Source organism: Beta vulgaris, chromosome 9 (genome assembly GCF_026745355.1).
Source record: "Beta vulgaris subsp. vulgaris cultivar EL10 chromosome 9, EL10.2, whole genome shotgun sequence".
In the NCBI taxonomy this organism is placed as follows: Eukaryota; Viridiplantae; Streptophyta; class Magnoliopsida; order Caryophyllales; family Amaranthaceae; genus Beta; species Beta vulgaris.
Window position 1 is genome coordinate 53,407,429 of NC_079210.1, and position 21,925 is coordinate 53,429,353.

A 21,925-nucleotide genomic window follows, 5' to 3' on the forward strand; every position below is an offset into this window, starting at 1 on the left:
GCATATACTTATGTGTTTAAGATTAACTTTAATTGGGTAGTCCACGTTGAAACCTAAGACAATCAATTGTCATGTCGCCACATTTACTCTCCCATCCCCCACACAATCAAATGAGACATTAAACAATAAAAACATGTGTTTCAAGACTCGAACCCGTGACATCTCATTTGATATGCTAATGCACTAACCAACTACACTACAATACTCATGTTGTTCTTTGTGAGGGAAAAGATCATTTAAAGACAAGATACTATTTTTATTTTCGAATACTCAAATACACGTTGGTAAATTATCCGAGCGTATCACCCGGGACAGGAACTATTAATTGAGTAGATTTCCTTTATTAGAGTTTGGATTGTTTTAGAAAAATATAATACTCCCTCCGTCTCAAAATATAGTTTCTATTTCTTTTTTTTTCACAGGAATCAAGGTAAGTAGAATTTAAGAAGGACAATAAAGATCTTTTGTTTATTTAAATAAATGTTGTATGGAAAATGATGATTTTATAAGAATAATCGATGAAAAAGTATTAAATGGTAACACACTTAGATTGAATAAACAAAGCAAAAAATACAATTCAAGAAGCAAATAAATGATGAAGACACATTTTTTTCTAGATAAATTAGAGAAAAATGTAAAACTAAATATAGAAACGAGAATTATATTTTGCAACACCTAAAATAGAATTAGTATATTTTGAGACGGATGGAATAACTCATTTATGAAAATTGATTAATTGTCCTAAAAACTACAGCTATAACTTAAACCCTTACTTCTTAAACCCCACCCCAGCACCCCAGTCAACAACAACTCGAAGAGTTTCCATATTTCGAATTAACATATTACCACACCAAATTTCGATTTTCCAGCACAAAATTACTTATTTTGCGAATTCGAAAAACCAAATTAGAAGAGTTTGGGAATCGAAGCTCAATGATTGCGGGATAATTTTATCGATTTTCGACGCGAACTGATATTTGGATCTTCTGAAAATTTGAAGGTTTGTTTAGGGCTAATGTCAATTCAAGTTCAAAGATTTGAAATTTGTAGCTTAAACATAGTTTAATTGATGATTTAATAACTTTTGGAATTTTTATTTGGGTTTGAATTTTCTATCGTTGTATTAATCAGAAGATGCTTAAGTAAAAAGAGATTGATTAGTTGTATAATTTAGTGATTGTTTATTTCTTTTTCCAATTCAACTTGGCTAGAAGATCATCTACTATAACTATAAATGTAGAATTACATTCGTTTATCGTGTTGGGTTTTTGGGGTTTCGATTATCAATTGCCCTTTACCTTCTTTGTTATTGTGGTATTCGACTCAGAAAGTTTCGAGTTTGAGCAAAGAAGTGGCTAAAAAAGTGTGCTTGTTTTTTTAAAAATTTGTTGTTCATGTTAGTTCAAAGCTTTGGTCTTTGATGAAGAAAGATTCGACGAATAACTGTTTAAATTTCCTGTCTTTTTCAATGTCGTTTCTGGGCCAAGAAGTGTGTTTGTTGCATTGGGGATATTACTATGTTCAGGAGATGAATGGTGAAGTGGTACATTTATGGGAAGGCGGTTTCGTGATGGAGGAGGGAGTGGTGAGGGTGGTTTCATCCTTGGGGGTGGGGGAGGGGTGGAGGTGAGGGTGGGGGGGGGCGAGGGTGGTGGAGGGTTTCAGTTGGTTGGCTAAGGGAAGAGGAAGAGATTTTGGAGTTCTTTAAAAAAAAAAACCTGTTTTCCGGGTAAATGGTCACATTGACCTACGGGAGGAATTTTGATGTAAAGTTTGTATTATTACATAATAATTAAAAGTTTGTATTATTACATAATAATTAAAAGTTTGTATTATTACATAATAATTAAAAGTTTGTATTATTGCGAGAGAATGACTAAAAGTTTGTATTATTCTTGTTAAAACATCCATCAATTTATTGAATAGATAAGGTTTAATCTTTGCACTAGGTGCATAGGTTAGAAAAACCCTTATTATTAAATTACCTATTGGGCTATTGGCCATTGTTGATACTTGATAGCTTGATTGTCATTGATAATTTACTTTTGATATCAATTGACAGGGTCGGCCACTAGATGGCGGAACTAGACCCAAGCAAACTAGTGTGCAGCAACTGTGACAACGAAGGGCTATACGCGGACGACGACGGACATTTTTACTGCACCAACTGCAACTCCCAAGCTGAAGACATCATCGACCGCGCCAATGCCGACGAAGACTTCATCCAAACCCAACAAGGCGGCGCCGCCCTTTACTCTGCCGCTCACAAACGCCATGTTCCCGCCCCCTCTGCCACACAACTCTACCGCGAACAAGTGGGTCCCACTCAACCTGCTGATTTTGGGAAGACCCCTAGAGGGGTTGTCTTTAAAGAGGAGGATTATTATAATGCTATTCGTACGAGATATGTTTTGGGGCTTCAGTTGATGATTCAGCTTCAATGTGAAGCTCTTGTGAATGATTTTGGGGTTTCTCCTTTGATTTGTGGGATTGCGGGTCCTGTTTGGTTGCGTTTTGTTCATTCTACTAGGGTTTTGGATGATGATTGGCCTGATACAATTGTGCTCGAGTCCGAAAGAGGTGATTCTTTTTATCTGCTTATTCTTCTTACGAATTTGATTGTTGTTGCTTTTTTTTTGCGTTTGTGTTAATTATGTTGTTGATCTGTGGCGGATCCAAAAATAATATCTAGTGGGTTCAAAAACATTTTGAGAAATTTTATTGGGGTCAAGTGATTAGATTTTTTAAGAACATAATTGAAAAATCCAAAATTTAATATAGAAAAATTTTCATTTTTTCATATCAAGATCCCACTTGGTCTAATGTGGCGAAGCCACTGGTTGTAATGATTGATTAATGCTGGCTTATGAATACATGTGTTGGATCCTCGACACTTTATTTTGGGCCGAAATTATCCGATTTTTTTTAATATAAATAGATGAATCGGACACTTAGGCCCTGTTCTTTTGGACTGAATTAATGGAAATTTAGTTCAGTTCACTTCACTTCAGACAAATTCACTTCATTTCAGTTTAGTCAAATGTAGTTTAGTTAAGACAAATTACGTTCAGCCCAAAAGAACAGTGCCTTAGCCGCTACCTATCTCCGAGTAAAAGATGCTAGCTTAGACTATCCAATTTACACATTAGACCATCAATTATGTGGATATAGCAGAAACTGGACTGTTATTTTTAAATTTGGATCTAGAATAATTAATGTGTATTGAAGCCTGTTTTTCACACATTCATTCTTTGCTCTTATCCTAGTTGTTTTTTTTTCTTTTTGCATTTGTATTCGAGGTCTCTTTATTTATATAGAGCTTTGTTTTGTTTTCAGGGGAAAAGAGATATCAGTCAGGATCACATTTTGTAAATGAGCCTCGAAACCTACTTAATGAGCGTATGGTAATAATATGGTGTAGATCTTTGAAAAAGACGATACCTTTATCGTATTCCTTAGCTGTTTCATATCTGGCTTGTCACATTGCTAAAGAACCGGTGCTTCCGAATGACATAATAAAGTGGGCTATGGAAGGGAAACTTCCTTATTTTGGTGCTTTTCCTAAGATAGCAGAGTCCATCAAAGAGATTGAGAGATTCAATCAACATGTTTCAGTCATATGTCCAGTGACAGCAAGTTCTATGTTTAGGCCTTCAGAACTTCCTCTACAGAAGTTGGAGTCATTGGCAGCATCTATAGCACAGACTGTAGGACTGAGTTTGCCTCCTGTCAACTTTTACGGAATAGCTTCTCGTTATCTAAAACAGTTATCTCTTCCTGTAGAAAAGATTATTCCATATGCTTGCCGCATACATGAGTGGTCCATGCCTCCTGATTTATGGTTGTCTGCAAACGAGATAAAGCTTCCTAGTCGTGTTTGTGTGATGTCAATACTAATTGTTGCTATAAGGATTCTTTATAATCTCAATGGTTTTGGAAAATGGGAAGGAACTCTATCTACTACAACTGGTTCCTCTTCCATGGATGATGAGGCCGGAAGATCTGACGAGTCTGATGCAGAGAGAGGTGATGAAGAAGTGTCTAAAAGTCTCGATGAAGAACCTGTATCTGTTCATAAACTTGAGTCTGACAGCATAGAGTTTTTACGCAACCTGGAAAAGAGATATGACGACTTGAGTGATAAATTTGGTAATTGTGGACCATTTATTCAAAATGAAAAATATTTAGTGCAGAAATGTCTTGTTTCAAGTATAAATGTACGTGTTATGATGGTTGCTTTGTTTCTTTCTGATTGTCGTTTTCTTACCTTCTTTACGGCAGAGTATTCCAAGGATCTACCAACCTATCTTCGGTACTGCAAGGATGTAATTTTTGCTGGCTCAGAGCCATTATACAAGGATCCTACTTTAATAGAAGAACTTTGGGAGTTTTATGAGAAGAATCGAGAGGTAACAATAAATTAACTCCTCTTTCAGGACTGTTGTTTTTGGGTTATTATCTTATTGCTGTTTATCTTTTTCAATAAATGTGTGGGGTATGGTTGTAAAGTGAGAAATAATAAATAGATAGTGGATTCATGTCTGAAATGGAAGTGTTACATTTGATATGGATGGCTGGAATGCTGGATATAGAAAGTGTTGGAATTAACAGGGGACCGAGGGAGTAATTAGGAAAACACGCAAAAGCTTTCTGTATATATGTTAGATAGCTCTAGGCCTCTAACGAGTCCAACGCTAGTAAAGAATCTGAGTAACATAGCTTGGACACTTCATTCACCTGGAGCTTACTTTACAAAGAGGTACTCTTCCTTTTTCTTGTGCAGCTTGTTGAATTTTAAGACCACCTACTCATTTTAGAATCATTACCTGAACTGATAGGAGAATCTGAGTGTGTTATTTTCATGTTCAAAGTAGGTAAAACAAGTTTCCAAGTTTTGAAAGGCACCGATTGCATAGCCCATCTTGACTTAAATTAATAAAAGGATATGGAAAACGTGGGCTTCAGGTTTAAATGCTTATTGCAAGGTTAAAATGTGGGTTACGCTCGACTCCGTTCCCTTGTCCATACAGTCCAAGAAAGTGACTCTTCTTGATTATGTGTCAATTGCAAAAAGCTTTAGGAAATGTCAACTGCTGAAAAAAAGTTGCTTCAATCTGTTGCCGGTTAATAGCCTTATAGGTGTGCTGTTAGTTCTGATTGTAGAGGGTTGATTAAATATATTTTCTTCTCCCAACAATTGCAAGGTTTGTAGAATTGTATATGTTTGAGCATCATGAACTTGTTGTAATACAATGAACTCTTTTATGAGTTGTCTCCCAATTGAGAAAACTGGAGGATAACCACCTTTATACAATGTGATAACTTTTTGTAAAAAGCTTGGAAAGTGGAATTTGCTTATATAATGAGGTATGATGGATCATTATACATGTGGTTATAAGATAATAGAGCAAGAGCTTTTGAGAATGCAGTGAAGTTTTCTTCTCTCTGCCAATTTGTGATTAGCATTGAGAACTAATAGAGTAATAGACAGTAGGATGATGCTTGTATTGTAAGTGCAGTCTTGTAGTATGTTGCCATATCTTGAGCATGTGTTGTACATCTATGCTTCCTCTATGTTTTTTTTTTCATTATCTCTTAGGGTTTCTTCCCTATATTTATTAACGGGACGATTACCCTCAGGACATTGCAACATCAGGGGAGTTTCAACCTGGAACAAATCAGAAAAGGTCAAGGGACAATGAGAGATTATTCAGTACTGTGTCAAAGGACAGCAAGAAGCGTAGAGATGAAGAAAATACCACCTCTTGCTCGACCGATAGCAGATTTCAGTATCACAATAACAGTCCCGAGTGGGACTCAGATCCTGATAATACTCCGCAAACTTCACAATCATGTCAACAAACAACAACTACTGATAAAGGTGAAGCATCATCTCAAACTTTGGAAGATATGACACTTAAATATCTGAAAATAGATATGGATGAACACCGGTTCCATTACATTCCACCAAGGGTGGATATCAAGAGATATGATTACCTTCATTATGGGAGGAAGAAGGGGGATAATTACCTTTCTTATGTCGCTCATGCTGATTACTATATCTTACTTCGAGCTTGTGCCAAAATTGCCCAAGTGGATACGCGTGTTATGCATATTGGTGTACTCAGCCTCGAGAGAAGATTGGCTTGGATTGAAAAGTGGATTGATCGTAGTTTGCTGGAAAAAGATTCCAATGAAACTGTCCAATGTGAGAATGAATTGGATGGTGAATCTGTTAATTTATCAAATCTAAATATATGATCACTAATTTTCTTATTAGCCAGCCTTGCCATTTTGTGTGTATATTGGGAAATATCATTCTATCTATCTTCCTTCCTTGCACAAGCTGGACTCCGAAATGGAGTAGCCGACAGAGTTAGTCACTCTTTTTGTCTGTGGTTTTTCTCTCAATGCTCCTTGTTAAATTTATTTAGGCATACTCTATTTTCTTGTTCAACTTGGGCTAAGTATCATGTGGCGTTTCCTCTTAAACACTCCCCCCTACCCACTGTACTTGTGGTTTAGTAATCGCGCTTTTACAAATAACTAGTTTTAGGAGTCGTGCAAAAAAGTATGGGAGTATTTATTACTTTATTACATATTTAAAAGATGTCACATAATAACATTGATTTAACTTACCGTTTTTACGCAATCATAAAATCATAAAGTAATAGTGGTGAAGAACAAAAATTACAAATGAAATTTCCAAATCAATTTATATGTTTATGCAAACACTTCCATTTAAATTATATCTGTTGTACTTGTACGCAGATCGTGTCCTTTATTAAACGGAATGATCTTGACACCTTTGTTCGTAACTCTGAAAACGGCAACTTTAAATCGTTCATGGTTGAAAACAGGTCTCGCGAGATATAATCCTGCCTAAGACATATATTGTCATTGACTTTTATTTATAGTCATAGCAAAACAAACCATTAAAGAAAATTGTCATCTCTGAAATCTGATAGGATATTTAGCGGACTCAGATGGGGTTAGTGTCATTCTTGAGATTAGTTTTATATGCACCCAATGCGTGCGAAAATACGTAAAAAATTGATATTTTTTAATTATATTTTCAATAAATTAGAGATTTTTGAATTGTTGATTGTTTTCTTTTTGTAATGGTTTTTTTATTATCTTTTTTTACTTTTTAATTAATTAGGTAGTTCCCTTTTTATGGAGTATTTCTTGCAAATTGACAAAGGCATTAGACTAACACTTGCCCCAAGATCACAAAGCCCCTTTTTTTATTTAAATATCTCCAAGCTTCACATGAATAGAGTAGCTACTCGGATCCTAGCTTCTTAGGAAGCTTATTCTGCAATATAGCACTACATTCTGCTGTGAGTGAAACAGTTGCATTCTTCTCGATCTTCCGATTGTTTGAGAGCACGTCTTTCAGAAATTTTGCATAAGAGGACATCTCAGAGATAGCATCCAAGAATGGTATGTTTATGTGCAGCTTCTTCAGTATATCAAGGAACTTCCTATATTTCTTCTCTTATTTTGCATCGGCTAACCTTTGTGGAAATGGAACTGCTGACGTGTATGGCCGAATACGGGTTGGAGTAGGTTCCTTCTTCTCTTTTTCAACAATCTCGTTCTCTACCATTTTCTCAGATTGATCTACCTCTTCCACAATTTTTTTTCGATGGCTCCTTTTCCTCAAAGTCACAACATTGATATGACCCTTAGATGGTTGTTCAGTATTACTTGGAAAATGACCTGGAGCTTTGAAAATTGTCCCACCTGATGTGCAAGTTGGCTTATTTGAATTGAGCTTGTTCTAAGCTTGAATTTGTTGAATTGTGTTATCAGTCTTCTCATTTTGCTTACCTTGTTGAGCCATGAAGTTGGTTTGTTGGGCTAAAATGTTCTCCATCATAATCTCCAAGTTGCTCTTCTGTTGAATTGGAGGAGGTTGTTGATTAACACCTTGATTTACATGATGATTCAATGGTGCTCTAACTTGAAAACCTGGTGGTGCATTCAAGTTGTTGCGAGGTGGAGGACGTGGATTGAGTTGTGCTTGAGTGTTCTTGTATGAGAATGCAGGATTATGTTTCCATCCCACATTGTACATGTTAGAATAAGGACTATATGACCGCTTTGGATTGGAATTATAGAGAGCATTGGCTTGCTTAATTGGCATCTCATCATTGTTGCTTTGACATTCAGTAGCAACATGTCCTTGTACTCCACACATCTGACATGAGACCATCATAGATGAACCAGCTTGGAGTCGATCAAACTTGTGAGATATAATTGTTTTCATAATGATGAAATTATGTTGAAACCTCAATTTTCGGCCGAGCAAGAAAGTTTATCTAAATTGGAGATTTAAGGGGTATTCGGAAAAGGATGAGTTACGTATATACTAACGTCTAACTACCTTAACTAACCCAAGAGTTATATGGATTACATAGGATTTCCATCCTAATTTGACAATAAAGGTTTTATTAAGGGGAAGAGTTTGTGTCTCAAACCTAGACCTCCCACACTTTTAGGTTCGCATATTTTATTTTAAACAATCAAGGGGATATCGTTCTTATCGTCTTGTCGCTTCCAAAAGAAATTCCTATATGGGCAAATTGTCAATAGAATGAGCGATATCGGAAGGAAGAGAGGAGGAGCATATACTTATGCTGGTAAAGCTTCAAGATTGCTCTTTGGAGAGGAGTGTACTTTTCTACTTTGAAAAGGAATCCTGCTTCTCAATAGTGGATTATTTGCTCGATCTTTTAAATTATGTGTTTGAAATTAGCTTTGATTGGGTAGTCCACACTGAAACCCAAGACAATTAAGGCCTTGTTTGGTTGACAAAACAAATCATGGGAAATGCAAATTTCTAGGAAGTAGAAATATATGAAGTTGTTTGGTTGGCAAAATTATGGGAATTTGCACTTCCTAGGAAGTTCTACTTCCCACAATGGGGAAGTTGTTACTGTTCCCTAGGTAAGTGCCATTCCCATGGATTCCATCTTCCATAGCCTACCAAAATTTATTTACTTCCTAGGAAGTTAAATTTCATGGGAAGTGAAAAATCAAGGGAAGATCAACTTCCCAAGTACAACCAAACGATACCTAAATGTCATACTGCCACATTTACTCTCCCATCTCCTACACAATCAAATAAGACATTAAGCAATAAAAATGTGTGTTTCGTTTGATATGCTAATACACTAACCAACTATGCTACAATACTTATGTTGGTCTTTGTGACTTGTAAGAGAAAAAATTATTTAAAGACAAGATACTATTTCTCTTTTTAAATACTTCAAATGTACGTCAGTAAATAATCTGACCGTATCATCCGGAATAAGAACTAGTATTAACTGACTAAAACTCCTTTCTTAGAGTTTGGATTAATTGTCCTAAAAATTACAGCTATTATGAGTATGATGTATAACCCCACAACCTCCTCTTAAACCCCACGCCCCTGAATTCTTAAACCCTTCCTTTCATCTCTCTCATCTTCCGGCCACTTTCTAACCCTAACCCTCAATTTACCAGAAACAACTATGATAGATAAAATCTGCAAATAACAAAAAAAAAAAAACTGCATTCTATAAGAACAAAACTATAACCCTAACCTTCGAGATTTCAATTTTCAATTCTCTCTCCTAATTTCGGGAATAAATTCAACTTTCATATAAGTATTATTATTAATGCTACCAATCGAAGATTTCTCTTCTTAATTTCTTCATCTGTAAGACTGTAACTCACTGACGCCATCATCGTCAGCCGCAAAGCTTACCGAAGGTTTTTTTTGAGATCTATTTTATTCGATTGTTATTGTTTATTTCATGAATTTAACTTGTTTTTTTTATCATGTTTTTAGGGATAATATACATGTTATAAATTCAATAGTTGAATTTTTGGTATAACTTCTTAATTCGTGTTCGTTTCATGGAATTAAATGATAAGAATATTTATGTTACAGTTTGTACATTCGCATATTTTCATCGAATTGATTTTTGAAGTTTGTGACTGGAAATCTGGAATGAACTTGAGTTTGAGCTTGAGAGTTTGAGCTTGAGAGTTTGAGCTGGTCACTTTTCCAGCTCGAGTTTAGGTTCTCGAGATCGAGTCGATTTTGTATTATACTTCCTTAGTAACATAATAACTGCAACAAATTAATATTTTATATCTCGCAAATAATATCTATTTGTTGTAGTTATTATGTTACAGAGGAAGTAGTTAGTTTTCATGTTGAATAGTGAAATTGACGAAAGAAGCGATATGAAATAAGTGTTAGAAAAGGGAAATTATTGAGAATAATAATAAGTGGTATTGGAAATGAAGGGTGGAGTCTAACTGTGGCTTATGTTGTTATGATTACTATAAAAACAGGTTTGAGTATTAAGTGTATGGCAATGGGAAGCAAGAAAAGAGGACCTAGTTCTATAGAGGAAGAAGGATTAGTTGTCGAAGGGGGGAATTTCAACGAGAAGATTAAATCAAACAAGAATAGGAAGAAGGGGAAGAACAATGAAGGAGAGAGAGAGGATGGCAGTGAGGCTCCTTCAACTCCAACTGCTAGTGCAAGTAAGCCCATGGAGAGGAAAAAGAAAAGGAAACTGTTAGATAAAGTTAGACATAGTGTCGCTTCAGAAAAGAAGGAAACAAAGCCACCGATTCAAGAAACCTCTGTATTGAAAGTTGAGGACCCTGGGACGACAAGTAGTAGCAGTGGTCAGCCTGTGTTTCATATAGGTGTTTTTGGTGACTTGGCCTCAGCTGATGCTTCGAAGAGAGAAGCAGCGGCGGAGAGACTGGCACTGGAGTTGCAGGAAGTGCAGGAGGCGTTTGAACAGAGTGGAAGTAAGGAAGTTGTTGAAAATGGGTCTCAACTGGAAGCCGCAAAGGATGATGGTCTCCATGACTGTGCACCATCAGTAAGATATGCTGTGAGAAGGCTTATTCGCGGTGTTTCTTCATCCAGAGAGGTACTACTCGTTATTCTTCCTTATTATCATTGAGAGGCGAATTAATTTCTCCAACCTGATATATGTAACGGCATGCCAAAATCCAAATACTACTTTAAACATATCTCTCAATTTGTTTGCTACCAATTAGACTTCTAAAAGGTGGTAGATCAATTACATAACTTGCAGCCATAAGACAGAAATGGAAGGAGAATTTACTCAGGGAAAAAAAAAGCGGTCGCGGTCGCGGGAACGGTCACGTTTTCGCGGGAACGGCTTGTAACGGGCAAATAGAACGTTTCGCGGCTGACGCGGCGTGAATTTTTTTAAAAATTCACATAAATATGTTTCAACTTTATTTGCATTTTTTAGTTTATGAAGCATTATTACAACATAATATAATCAAATCTAATAGAATATCATGTTTCATCAACTATATAATTAAATCATAGAAAGAATTTCGCCAATGTTTGAAAAAAACGAATGTAACGGGGATAAAAGCGTTCTAACGCGGCGAGTTCGCGTTATGGAACGGACAACGCGGCGAGAAGTATGTGAATTTTATTATGGCGTTCCGTAACGGGATTTCGCGGAACGGCAAATCCAAAATCCGTTACAGAACGGCCGTTCTGTAACGGAACGGGAGAGTTTTAATTCCGTGAATTTACTTCTCACCAACAATATGCAGATTATAATCTAATGGTTCTTCACCTCTTTGTGCTCTTTGAATTGTGTTTTTATTTTTGTATGATGATGTTATGGTTCCTAATCTCCTCCGCTTTAGACTTATTTACCATTTTAAGAATAATTAGTCTTAGTGTGTACCTGCTTGCTTCCTTTCTTGTCTCTTTGACATTTGATATTTGAAGTTGTTTGGGTTCTCTGCGATAACGGTTCACTACTTTCTCGCATTATTATTTCAATACTAACGGATATTGGTTTCCCTTGTCTCGGCCTTTGTAAATGAAAGAAGCAACTGCATCGGAGTTGGTTTTCATGATCTTCTTGTTGCTCATCAGCTAATACTCCTTCATATAGTCATGATAAATGTGTCGATTTTTTTGGGTGCAGTGTGCAAGACAAGGATTTGCTTTAGGGTTGACTATTTTATTTAATACAAATTCTAAGATTAGAGTCGATTCAGTGCTAAAGCTGATAGTTGATTCATTGGAGGTCACATCGTCAATGAAAGGCCAGGTACAATATGCAGTTTATGATTTAAGCTATTGTTAACACTGGTTTAATTGGATATTATATATGTTTACATTTTCTGTGCTTGTGGTGTTTCAGGAGGCAAGGGATTGTTTCTTGGGCCGTCTTTTTGCCTATGGTGCCCTAGCAAGGTCAGGGAGACTCAAAGAAGAATGGGCTTCTGATAAAAATTCACCTTGCATCAAAGAATTTACTAGTCTTCTTATCTCCCTGGCATCTAAGAAACGGTACCTGCAAGAGCCAGCTGTTGCAGTACTTCTGAACTTAACTGAAAAGGTAAGATAACCCCTAACACGAAATAGAGCATTCTTGGTTTGACCAAGACATTTCCGGCTCTTGATTTGATCAAGACATTTTTGGCTGTCTTACTTCTTGCTATGCTTTGTCGCTTTTCTCGTGAGATGCATAAATGTTATTTGTGTGGTTAATAGAAGCAGCTTATGCTACATTACTCACTCTTGGCTCTAGTTCCCGACATGGATGCATGTTCAAGTGTGGAACTCAGTCATTTTCTGGAAGACTTGCAAATTTCATATCAAAATAAAGTGGCAATTGTCCACGTCTATGTCGGACTATCGAGTATATGACTCAAATACTCAAGGTGAGTTGCAGTCCAAGTAACATATCCAGCCTGAGTGATATACTATCAGAAATATTTGGGCCATGAACTTTATAGTAGTCAATTGCTACAGTACTGCTATAAGCCTGCAAGACTATATGGTCTTGCACTGTATAGCCTTGCGCTGGTACTTTCTGTGTGTTGGTCTTGGAGGGTTATGATTAGTTGGCATTAACAATGTGGAAGACTGGAAATATATGGATCTGTACACGGACTGTTGATAGCTTATACGAGCTTGCTGGTTACCTCATTAGAGATGCACTTTTTTGTGAAAATTTGGAATTAAATGACTAGGTCATAAGATCTTCGCATATTTCTGTAATTTTGTAAAGTTATTATGCTGTGCTTATGCTGTTGGTGAATGATGCATACTTTTTTAAATAGTAATTGGTTATAGGCTATCAATCAGAGAAGTCGGTATACATATAGAATAACAGAAGTTGGTATGATTGACATATGTGATGCTTATTTAAAATTGCAAAATCTTGTCTATCAGTTATTATATTGGCGTTTTCAGTGTATGGGTGTTAATAGGAGTAGAAATCTGTCTACTCCTGAAATGTAAAAGGTTTGTAACATCTTGATGCCAGATTATTGAAGCTAACTACAATATTGCTCTCTCGTCTTCCATTTTTGGTTTGTTGATCCATATGCATGTGTTATTCTGTTGCTTTTATATTGCAGCAGTGAAAGAAATTAATCCCACGGCTTCTGGTTTTGCAGTTGCCCAAGGAAGCTGTCTTGAATTATATTCTTGATTCTCCAGTACTTCACGAGTGGTTTGAAGGAGCCACTAGTGCGGGAAATCCTGATGCCCTGCTTCTAGCTCTGAAAATTCAGCAAAAAATTGGCACTGATAGTAATATTTTCGGTAGCCTGTTGCCTCATCCATTCAGTCCAAAAAGGTTTTTCACTGCTGACCATTTAACCTGCGTTGCTAATTGCTTAAAGGTGAATCTTAGTCCTCTCTTTCCCCTTTCTGTGTGTATTTCTTCAAAGAAATTTGAATTATATACTATGTAGATTTTCTATCTTATATTTTTTCTTCTCCTTTCTTAAAAAAATGCAGGAGTCCACGTTTTGCCAGCCAAGAATTCATGGTATCTGGCATCTCCTTGTCAACCTTCTCTTACCAGATACAGTCTTGCAAGATGCTAATGCCTCATCCAGTTTAAGTTCCACCAAAAAGAACAAAAGGAGTCGCAGATCGAGCTCTTCTGATGAAGATATTGCAGAGAGCCTTAGATGTTTCTGTGAGGTGATTCTTGAGGGATCCCTTCTGACCTCGTCACATGACCGGAAACACTTAGCATTTGACGTTTTGCTTCTAATGCTTCCAAGGTTACCTGCTTCTCATATCCCCATTGTTCTCTCCCACAAGTTTGTTCAGTGCCTCATGGATATATTGTCCACTAAGGATTCTTGGCTGTACAAAGTTGCGGAACATTTCCTTAAAGAATTATTTGACTGGGTTGGCTGTGATGACATTAAACGAGTTTTTGTGGTTGTGGCTCTGCAGAAGCATAGTGGTGGGAGGTTTGATTGTATTACTCGAACAAAAACTATTAAAGATCTAATGGCAGGTTTTAAAACAGAGTCTGGTTTCATGCTGTTCATGCAACAACTGACTAGCATGTTTATTGATGAAGATCATGTTACAGATGAACCTTCAGATCAGAGCCAAAATACTGATGACAATTCTGAGATAGGATCAGTTGAGGATAAGGAATCTGCTGATAGGTCTAGTAATTCTGATCTTCTGAAAAGTTGGATTGTGGAGTCACTCCCAACTCCCCTGAAGTACTTGACACTGGATCCTGAAGAGAAAGCTCGGGTGCAAAAGGAAGTGATGAAATTCTTAGCTGTGCAAGGCTTGTTTTCTGCATCGCTTGGTACAGAAGTGACGTCTTTTGAACTACATGAGAAGTTCAAGTGGCCAAAAACACCAATCTCAAGTGCTCTGTGCAAGATGTGTATTGATCAGCTTCAATTACTACTTTCTAATGCTCAAAAGGCTGAGGGACCTCATGCGTCAACAAATGGCCTTGAGACAAATGATCTTGGCTGTTTTTTCATGCGTTTTCTAGGTACATTGTGCACTATTCCATCTGTCTCCCTTGTTCGGCCCTTGAGCAATGAGGATGAGAAGGCATTTAAAAAGCTGCAGGCTTTGGAATCAAGGCTTTCAAGAGAGGTATGTGTCATTGCAGAATTCATTTTCAATCCGTTTTTCACGCAGTTAGTTTTTTTTTTCCTCGGTGTATGAGAAAAGGAGGTAGGGCAAGATTAAAATAGGTTGGGCATCAGCTTATGTTGCTTGTTAGAGATCATACATTGTGAAATAGGTTTGCAGTTCTATCATCATGCATGTATGAATAATATAATGAACAAAGATGGTTTACTATTTTATCTATTGGGTCCTTCTCATTTTCAGGAGCGAAATTGTGGGCTGAGTGCAGATGCAAACAAATTACATGCACTGAGGTACTTGCTCATTCAATTGCTGCTTCAGCTTCTTCTGCGGCCTGGGGAATTTACAGAAGCTGCTTCTGAACTTATAATATGTTGTCGGAAAGCGTTTTCTGTCCATGATCCTCCCGAATCTTCTGGGGAGGATGAGTCAGAAGATGGTGGGTCACCTGAGTTGATGGATGTTCTAGTGGACACATTGCTGTCACTGTTGCCACAATCATCAGCTCCTCTGAGGTCAGCTGTTGAGCAGGTGACAGCCTCTTTTTCAAACTTTTTTCCTTTTTTATATTTTTTAGCAGATATGTTTGGGTGCAGGAGAATTGATTTTTCCTTCGTGACGTATCCGTGTCTTAATACCTCCTATCTATAAAAAGGTTTAGCTGACTGACTAGCATTAATTTCAACTGTGGATCCAAGGATTGAGTCCCAGTCATTTTCATGGTCTACTTTCTGATTTTTAATTAATTGAAGTCTGCATTTGCAGTACTATACTCCAATGCCCGACATTGGGCTGAAATGAGGATTTGGAGTAACACGTGTGCCATTGCTATAAGTTTCATCCATGTTTAGATGGTAGATATGAGTTATGACTACTTGGTTTTGGGGTGAGGCTACAGGAAACATATACAAAAGATCATTAGGCCATGCGAGCTCCCCAGAATCATTATGCCATATACCTTTTGCTAATTTAGCCCTTAATACAGGATCATTCAAGTCATTTTTTTTGTTATTAGGATAGGTGAATAATTATAGATCCGACTCATCCCCCAAAAGTATCCGGCTCGAGCAAGAATCATAAGAACCTATTTCTTAAATCTTCGTTTCCGAAGTTGTCCATCTGCTCAATCAATTGGGGACCTGTAATAATTTTTACCTTAAGAGGGCAAAGCATTGTGTACGATATTAACCTCACAGAAGAAAAATGAATCTGCCTAATGTCCCCTTCATGTATGGTTACCCGATGTTATGAAGGGTCCTACTCCTATTTCAGCTCTCATACGTGCTGCTACCATGGTAGCAGTGTTGGAATTTTTTTCTGGTTGCTCCCATCTGAACATTTGTAGAACACACCTGCAGCAGGCTCTGTGCTCGTCTGTAATAATTGCGGTGTGTATCTTCATTAGTTAGCTTACGCCTATGTTTGATATGTCTACAATCAGATTGTAGACTGTGGAGTAACAGAAAACATGCATCCACCCAACTTTCCTGTAATACACCTCCAAGGCTCCAATTGATGAGAGAGCCATCTAGTTTCTGTAGCAAGTAGGACATACTTCATATTTCTGTTCCAATTTTTTGGGTCTGGTTATCATTTGTCCAGACTTATTGAGTGCACCTTCTCTTACTTTCACTTGCCTGTATGATTTCTGAATTGATGGAAGTGGATTGTATGTTGTCAATGCCTTGGTTGCTTGTATTGGCATTATATGATCTGCCTTAAATCTGTGTCTAGTTCGTTAAGAGTTATAATTTACTATAGTTCCTCACATTCCTTCACCTTGTTTGGTTGTATGCAAGTGGATTAAATCTGTCCCCTAATCGATGTCAAGCCCCAATGACGGTTATTGCTGTTAACCTTGACAGTTCTCTTAATTCAAAGGATATTCACATGCGAGGGAGAGTATTGATTTCCATATGTGCGCATGCTAGTGGGACTTATTCCTGCCACTGCACATTGGTTTTAGGATGGAACTTCACTTGGGCTTGTAAGCGGTCCCAACTCTTTATGGGGTGTAGTCCGAACTCATTTTCATAAATTTCTCTACATTTTGGTGCTATTTGGTCATGTATCACAAGTTGGTGCTTGAATATATGTTTTTTTATGCTATTACTGCCTATATGTGAATATTTTGCAGGTAGCCATATTCCTTGTCCTTTTTTTGGGGACCATGAATTCTGTTAGTTTATCTGGATCTATTAAGTTGTACGTATTGCTTGCCCTAATGGTGCTAGCGTTATTATATATGCAGGTTTTTAAATACTTTTGTAATGATGTTACTGATGATGGGCTACTCCGGATGCTGCGAGTGATAAAGAAAGATCTAAAGCCAGCTAGGCGTAAGGATGGCGATAGTGAAGATGGTAGTGATGATGAGGATGATGATCTTTTAGACATTGAAGAAGCAGAAGAATCTGATGAAGCTGATATCCTCGATAGTGGTGAGAGTGGCGCCATGATTGATGATTCTGAGGCTGCAGCTAGAGCTGAGGCATCAGATGATTCTGGTGAAGATGATGATTCAGATGAAGACATGGATGATGAGGCCATGTTCCGTATGGATTCCTACCTTGCAAAGATGTTTCAGGAACGCAAGAACCAAGCTGGGGGCGACACTGCTCATGCCCAGCTTGTCTTATTTAAACTTCGTGTTCTGTCTTTGCTAGAAATATATCTTCATGAGAATCCAGGTAATATTCAGCCACTCCTTCACGAACGCTGATAGTTGGCAGTCTTAGCACATAAACTTTATCAAGATGAATGGAACGAATGAATTGGCAGATTAGAGAGATTTTATCATTGTACTGTTCACGTAGTTTGTCCTATGACTATTGAGGTTGCCACCTACTTTTGCAAGAATAGTGCCTTATTCTTGAAATTAATGTCTGAACAATAAATATGACTCCAAAATCAATTCTTAAATGGAAGAATACTAGCTTCAATGGGAACCTAATATAAATATGAAGATGAAGTTGTTTCTATCCTGTTATGTTTCCACGATTTATAATGTGGCTACATAATGTGTAATGGGAGGAGGAAACCAAAAAATTTTCTTAAGTGGAAAATAGCAATATGGGTAATTCATAGCATTACCAGGATAGAAACTGAGGGTTTCTTATGTGTTCAATATTTAGGGAAGTACTATGTTAAACTGATTAGCTTACTATGTTTGACTTTGTACTCCTGCTGTAGACTTCGCTATTTCATGAGTTAATCTTCTTTCTGGCGGTATGATAACAGACAACTGAACTTTTACCTTTTATCTCATCTTTTGGGTACCATTTGGTAACTATTAAAATTATCAAAATTTTGTATATTATTCAACTTTTTACCTATTCTTTATCTAATGACAGTCTGACCAGTTTTTCCCAAGAACGTGCCTTCTTTTGGTTCCTCATTTTCATTTTGGAAATGTTTCCTTCTTCGACATGTTTTTTTATGTTTAACTCAGGTTTCTAGTTCACTTTATTCACACAACAGGTTCATCTAGAGTCTTGACAGTTTATTCAAACTTGGTGCAAGCATTTGTGAACCCCAGTACAACTGAAGGTAGTGAGCAGCTTGCTCAACGTATATGGGGAATATTGCAAAAGAAGATTTTCAAGGCAAAGGAGTTCCCAAAGTCGGAAGATCTGCAAGTCACAACGTTAGAAACTCTTCTGGAAAAGAGTCTTCGGTTGGCCTCCCGACCATTCAGGAAAAAGAAATCCTTTGGAAGTGTACCACAAAAGAAGCTGTCATTCTCCTGGAATCGATACAAGATGACTAATTCACTTGCTCAGCAATCTACATATTGGCTCCTAAAGGTCATTGAGGGAAGAAAAGTTCCCGAATCGGAACTCAATCGGGTTTACGAAATTTTCGAGGGAGCCCTAGTCAAATACCTTGAAACAAAGAAGTCTCAACTGAAACCTGAGTTCTTGAAAGAAGTATTCAAGAGAAGGCCGTGGGTTGGGCGACATTTATTCGGGTTTCTTGTGGAAAAATGTGGGGATGCTAAGTCAGATTACCGGAGAGTCGAAGCACTCGAATTAGTATCCGAAATTTTAAAGTCACTCGTTGCAGAAAGTACACCGGAGTCCATGAAAGCGATCTTCAAGAGTCATATGTCTAAATTTAGTCACTTGATAAAGCAGCTGGCTAGAAATATGCCGGAAAAGCAGTCCAGAAGAGCTGAAGTAAGGAAGTTTTGCAGCAAGGTCTTCCAAATCATATTAACTCACAAGATGACTAAATCATTTCTTAAAACGTTCGACCCAGATGATCATGCTGTTTGTGAGACTCAATTGGGTGAGCCATTTCTTGCTCTGAAGAAAATTGAAAAATGAGATGCCATCTTTCAGTTGACAATGGTGAACTTCTGGGTTTTGCATTATTCGAAAACGTTCCGAAAATGGTTGAAATACATTCTGGGAAGTTCAGGAGATTATCGGCGTTTTGGTGTGCAATGCTGAGTGCTTGGAGTCCTGTACCGATTTATGAAATACTAGTATCAGTTTTGTTATAGGAATTTTGAGGGTTTATATAATTCAGAGTTTTTTTTTGTAATTTAAATCAATTTGTTTTGATGTTTCCAGTTTTTAGGTGGTTCATGTTATAGGAAACTACTATTGCGGTGTCTGAAAATTGAAGTCTCCTTAATGTTAACAAATTTATTTTGACTAAATTTTGATGGTGGTTGTTATGTAGGGAATATGGTTACACCTCTCTTCTTTTAATTGCAACAATTTGACAGATCTGCTTGTTAACGGATAACTTTTTGCAACAGTTTGACAGGTATGCTTGTCAACGGATAACTTTTTGCAACAATTTGACATATATGCTTGTCAACGGATAACTTTGAAAATTTTGCAAACTTGTAATTTAGAGGTCTCCTTGGAAAATTTAATTGTTTTGGCAGCTAAATATTTTTAGTTTTATAGATGCTTGGCTGCTTGCTTGTTTTTTCCTTTTAAAGACCACAAAAATAATGGCCTTAAAGATTTACTTTACTGTTGCAGTCAGAAAATATTATGGATAAATATAATGTGAATTGTGAGGTGACCATCTATACGGTTGTAATCTCTCGAAGAATAAGATGATTATCCTTATCTAAAACAAGTTTCGAATAATTGAGACATTTCAAACTAAGGAGATCTACAAATTTGACATGACGTACAAAACTGCCTTTTTATGCATTCACCTCAAAAGTTTTTTTTTTTTTTTAATTTTTACTTGTGAAATTATACATCTGTAGGCTGTAGCAAGTAGCAACTCATTTTTTAGTGTATTTTTAAAACACTTTAACCTAATTTTTATCTTTCACAATATAGTTTTTTCTTTGTAAATACGTAATTTTTTTTTTTAAAAAAAAAACTAAAAATAACCTTACTTTTGATCCAAAAAAAAAGTTCCAAAATAATCAACTAAAATAGCAATAAAATGACAACTTGTTCCTTATGTTTTGTTAAACGAAATGTAAAACCAAAATAAAAACTTGAGTAGAGATTTCAATTTTCTCAGTTATCACTTGTTACCCGTAGATAAATGTTATATAAAACGAGTGTGAAAATTTCTAGGATGGATTAGATTTTATATACTTGTTTTGACTAAAAGTTAAACCTAATCAGTACTTTGCAAGGGGATAATCTATCTCTCGTTAAGCTTGATGTGAATGATTGATGATTTGAGATGCACCATGACAATGACACAAATATTAGGCTTGGAACTTGGAAGGGTAGTTGCCTAGTTGGTGGAGGAACGTATTTCATATGCCATTTGGTTTATACTCCTATATATATATCTATTGTACATTTACAATAATAATAATTTATTTATTTTTTTAGAAGGAGAAAACAGCTTAGGACTAACTAGAGATGTTCATTAAAAACTGAAATCGAAAAACCGTACTGAAATACCGAAAAATCGGTCTAAATGGGTAGTTACCGTAACGATTAAAAAAAGTTTCAACGATACGGTTACCAAACCGATAAAATTAACGGTTAAACAGTATAGTTACGGTTATGATTTTTGAATGAATGGTTAACCGAAATACCGAAATATTTTTTTCTCTATTTAATAGTTGTAAAACATTTTCAAACAATTATATTAATTCTAATATTTGTGCTAAGTTACAATAATTAAAGTAAGTATGTAATTACTTGAAAACTCTGGTACTAATATAAACAATTAAACACTAATACAGTAATACTATGATAAATCCATGCTAGTATAGAAAATTACTCTCAATATACTACAACGTACTGTATTATTAAATGTGATAGTTTCATAATCAAAATTAGTTTATTTTCGATTATAATGTTTTTGAAGTTCCTATAGTGCCTAACTGCCTACCAAGAAAACAGATTGCATGCATTTGGTTGTATTTTTTTTTTTTCTTTCACTCATTTAGTTAATTAGTTGAGTCAAATGTATCATATTTTTGCAAGAGAGGAGGAACAAGGAGAGCCGAAAGTAGTTGTTGCAATTAATCGGGTAATGTACTTAATGTGTCTAAAATTAGTTGTTTCATCTATTAGAAAAGTACTTTCATGTTTTTTAGTGATATTTTATGCATAAATAAATGTGATTAGTAATTCACAATGCAATTATTGCTTGTTTATGTATTTACAAAAAGAAAATTATATGACATTGTGTTGGGATTTATATGTGAAACTAGGCTAAAAGAGTTTTGTCCAGAAAACCCAAGAACTTATTAAGTTCACTAAGTGGCAAATATCTAAGGTTTTTATCTTGGGCTTAGAGAGCCAAAGAAAAACGATAACTGAAGGAACTTTGATCTAGGTCCATGCCTCTCTCCCATACCGGCTTGACTATATATATTCTTTCTCATGATAAATCAATATTCCCGCGTTAGAAAGGGCTTTTGCTTCTTATGAAGGTAGAAAATTAAATATCTAGGAGTACATGTGAAAATAATGTACATTCTCTACTTGGTTTAGTGTTTATTAGAGGCAGTTTGGGGTGGAGATTTCC

At 36.3% G+C, this 21,925-nt stretch overlaps 2 protein-coding genes across 2 annotated transcripts; both read left to right on the forward strand.

Moving 5' to 3' along the window:
- Nucleotides 1–750: 750 nt before the first annotated feature.
- On the forward strand, nucleotides 751–6,279 carry LOC104904784 (TATA box-binding protein-associated factor RNA polymerase I subunit B). The gene is made up of 5 exons (XM_010693165.3): nucleotides 751–1,000; nucleotides 2,063–2,580; nucleotides 3,337–4,149; nucleotides 4,282–4,409; nucleotides 5,641–6,279. The coding sequence occupies exons 2-5, from the start codon at nucleotides 2,076–2,078 to the stop codon at nucleotides 6,259–6,261; spliced, it is 2,067 nt and encodes a 688-aa protein (XP_010691467.2). The 5' UTR covers nucleotides 751–1,000; nucleotides 2,063–2,075; the 3' UTR covers nucleotides 6,262–6,279.
- Nucleotides 6,280–9,391: 3,112 nt separating this feature from the next.
- Nucleotides 9,392–19,616, forward strand: LOC104904785 (rDNA transcriptional regulator pol5). The gene is made up of 9 exons (XM_010693166.4): nucleotides 9,392–9,762; nucleotides 10,354–10,949; nucleotides 12,000–12,125; nucleotides 12,219–12,416; nucleotides 13,483–13,710; nucleotides 13,829–14,953; nucleotides 15,194–15,481; nucleotides 17,202–17,640; nucleotides 18,431–19,616. The coding sequence occupies exons 2-9, from the start codon at nucleotides 10,371–10,373 to the stop codon at nucleotides 19,276–19,278; spliced, it is 3,831 nt and encodes a 1,276-aa protein (XP_010691468.2). The 5' UTR covers nucleotides 9,392–9,762; nucleotides 10,354–10,370; the 3' UTR covers nucleotides 19,279–19,616.
- Nucleotides 19,617–21,925: the final 2,309 nt, after the last annotated feature.